Source organism: Trichinella spiralis, assembly GCF_000181795.1.
Source record: "Trichinella spiralis strain ISS 195 chromosome Unknown Scfld5, whole genome shotgun sequence".
NCBI classification, from domain to species: Eukaryota; Metazoa; Nematoda; class Enoplea; order Trichinellida; family Trichinellidae; genus Trichinella; species Trichinella spiralis.
Window position 1 is genome coordinate 3,274,323 of NW_003526944.1, and position 2,762 is coordinate 3,277,084.

A 2,762-nucleotide genomic window follows, 5' to 3' on the forward strand; every position below is an offset into this window, starting at 1 on the left:
CTAACCTGTCTTTCAGCTACCTAAGCCAACATTTGTCATGATACGAATAGTAGGTGGGTGCGTTTGGGAGCTCACGTAGTGTGGAGGTACAGGGCCAGTAGGCGAAGTTTACACGCAACACAACAAAAACGCTTTCCCATTTCCACTAACGACGCCTCAACAATTAATTTCGAATCAAGCGTTGGAAGCCTCCTTGAACAAAAATCCATTTTCTGTCGATTAGATTACCCCAGCAGCGGCGTTCTCAACGCCATTTCAGACAGCCAAGAAGCCTTTCAGTCATGGCATCCAATCACTAAAGCAAGTCAATCTTTCGAGACGACAACGCATTTTAGGAGGAGGAGGAGGAGGAGGAGGAGGAGGAGGAGGAGGAGGAGGAAAGGATTTTTCTGTCGGATTTCTACTTATATAGGAATTCATCATACAGGATGGACCAATAGGAGAACGCGTCTTATTGACAGCCAATGGAACGTGGTTGAATGAAATTTGCATATAATGACGACCAATAGAATGCGACGTCGTGACAGCCGGTGGACCAATGAAATTTGCTTATGATATCAACGAATGGAACGCGTTTAGTGACAGCGAATACGACGTGGGAGAGTGAAATTTGCATATAAACGCGACCAATGGAAAGCGACCTAATGCCAGCCGGTGTACCAATGAAATTTGCCTTTGATGACAGCGAATAAAACGCGTCATAGTTATAGCCAATGAGACAATGAAATTTCCAGTTGATGAGGGCGAATAGAAAGCATCATAGTGACAGCCAATGGGACATTGGACGATTTAATTCGCATATTATAAAGTAGGCATAGTTAGCTACTTCTTGAAAATCGTACAGTTGTGTATACTTATACAAGTTTACACGTGTATCATTTGTGATTCGTTCCATAAACTGATTGACACCTCACGTACTCATAAAGGCGGAAAGGAGCTGAAATTGACTTCCACCGTATGTCCTCTTCATTAGCTACCAGGATTCGTTGGTTATCACAGATTATATGGATTTCAGAAAATATTTTCCAACTGCTGAATTCTTAGACGAAGTCGTTCAGAAAACTATCAGGCTTGTTGACGTTGTCGAGACGCTGATGCTCTTCCAGGAGTGCGAAGTGCTAAATTATGTGATCACCACAATGTGTAGTGGTGACGCCCAACTACTCCTTGACAATCAAGTGATACGTATTTGTAGCAGAATATGAATTTTCTTGCGTGCTAGTTCCAGTCATTCCAGTGGTAGTCATCAGGGACCTGAAAAATAGCGCGTCCGTGATCTAATATGTGGAGTGGTATGGAGTGGGACATCAGCTCGTTGGTTACAAACAAAACGCAAGGGACAAAACGTTTTCTAAAATTCTATCATGTTTGTCAGATCCACTGTGTGAGGTACTGACAAATTCTGTTCTGATAAGATGCAGCTGCATCAACGAGACGGTGATGTTTGTAATCGTTGAGTAAGCTGAAAGGCCGCAAAAAGATTACTTCTATTATCATTTGTGTTACTCATGTCACGCTGACTGTCTGCCTAAAGAGGGTACCAAACCTAGGTCCACCGTCTGATCACAGGTGTGACTGAGAGCGACTGCCATTGAAATGCTCAAGAATAGCAAATTTCATGCGTCTTTCAACAGAAATTAAAAAATCAGGCTGGTTCTAAGCTATAACCATAGACTAAAGCTATAACCATAAATCACTAACAAATCCATAAACCGTTATACATGAACGTTCATTGAAATCATAATAACACAACAAAAATAGAAAAGTATTTAGATTAACGAACATCATGAAGTTGTAATGAATAACATATCATTAGGAAATTGTTCAACATTCTACATACAATACTTTACTGAGTTTCAATGAAATCATAATAAATTTTAGCAGTTAGTAAACTTTACAATAATGTTTATATACCATTGCGCTATAACTCAGAAAAAATTAAATTACATTACCAAAAGCAAGATCATATTATTCCATTTCCATAAACTTGACCTACTTTTCAAAATGTCATCTTCATTGTTAATCATAGTTTTCATAATCAGTGTGAAGAACATCAGCAAGAAGTACGATGAAATCACCTCTTCAATATCACCGATAGTTAAGCGGTAAGTCATCTTTACAATTGTACTAACGCTTTTTGTATGTATCACTACAGACTATTTTAGTTACAAATTAATGGATTTCAGTTTCGCTGACTAACCTTCACATCAGCTTTACTGCCTGCATGTATAATAACTATTATATAATCATCTATCTACACTAATGAACATCACCATGCGGTACGTAGGAACTTAGTTCAAATCTCATTTTGGAAATTGGCATTTATGTAAGAAATATTGTGTGTTCCAATAAACGTTTAATCTGAAAATCATAAATTTTATTGTACGCTACTACTAAATTGTTATCACTGATTGCAGTAGCTCATATAAAACGTCTGAAGTACATGCAGCCTGTATTAAACAAATGAAAATCAAGTACAAATTCTATCTTATTCTGTTATTACAAAGAGCATCCTTATTGCGGAAACGATTTGCTGCGTTGAAGTAAATTTCAATCAAAGCTACTTCTATGCGTGACTATCAAACGCATACATTTTTTTCCTTACTATTAACATCCAAATTTGGTACCTCATTTACAGCAAAATCTCAAAAACTACACTACTAGAAATTATGTGAAAAATGCGGTAATAGATACTGCATTTCCTTTGATTTATCTATATCAGTTCTTTGAAAGATTTTCGTAAAGAAATCAAAATTTCATGG

General features: G+C 37.5%; 1 protein-coding gene across 1 annotated transcript; it reads left to right on the plus strand.

Annotated features, from left to right (window-relative positions):
* Positions 1-2,004: 2,004 nt before the first annotated feature.
* On the plus strand, positions 2,005-2,547 carry Tsp_04396 (putative group XIIA secretory phospholipase A2). The gene is made up of 2 exons (XM_003375161.1): positions 2,005-2,105; positions 2,418-2,547. Exons 1-2 carry the CDS (start codon positions 2,005-2,007, stop codon positions 2,545-2,547), a joined length of 231 nt encoding a protein of 76 aa, XP_003375209.1.
* Positions 2,548-2,762: the final 215 nt, after the last annotated feature.

Coding starts and splice junctions, on each gene's coding strand:
- Tsp_04396 (XM_003375161.1), top strand. CDS start 2,005: ATGTCATCTTCATTGTTAATCATAGTTTTCATAATCAGTGTGAAGAAC. Junction 2,106..2,417: donor ATATCACCGATAGTTAAGCG/GTAAGTCATCTT, acceptor CACTGATTGCAG/TAGCTCATATAAAACGTCTG.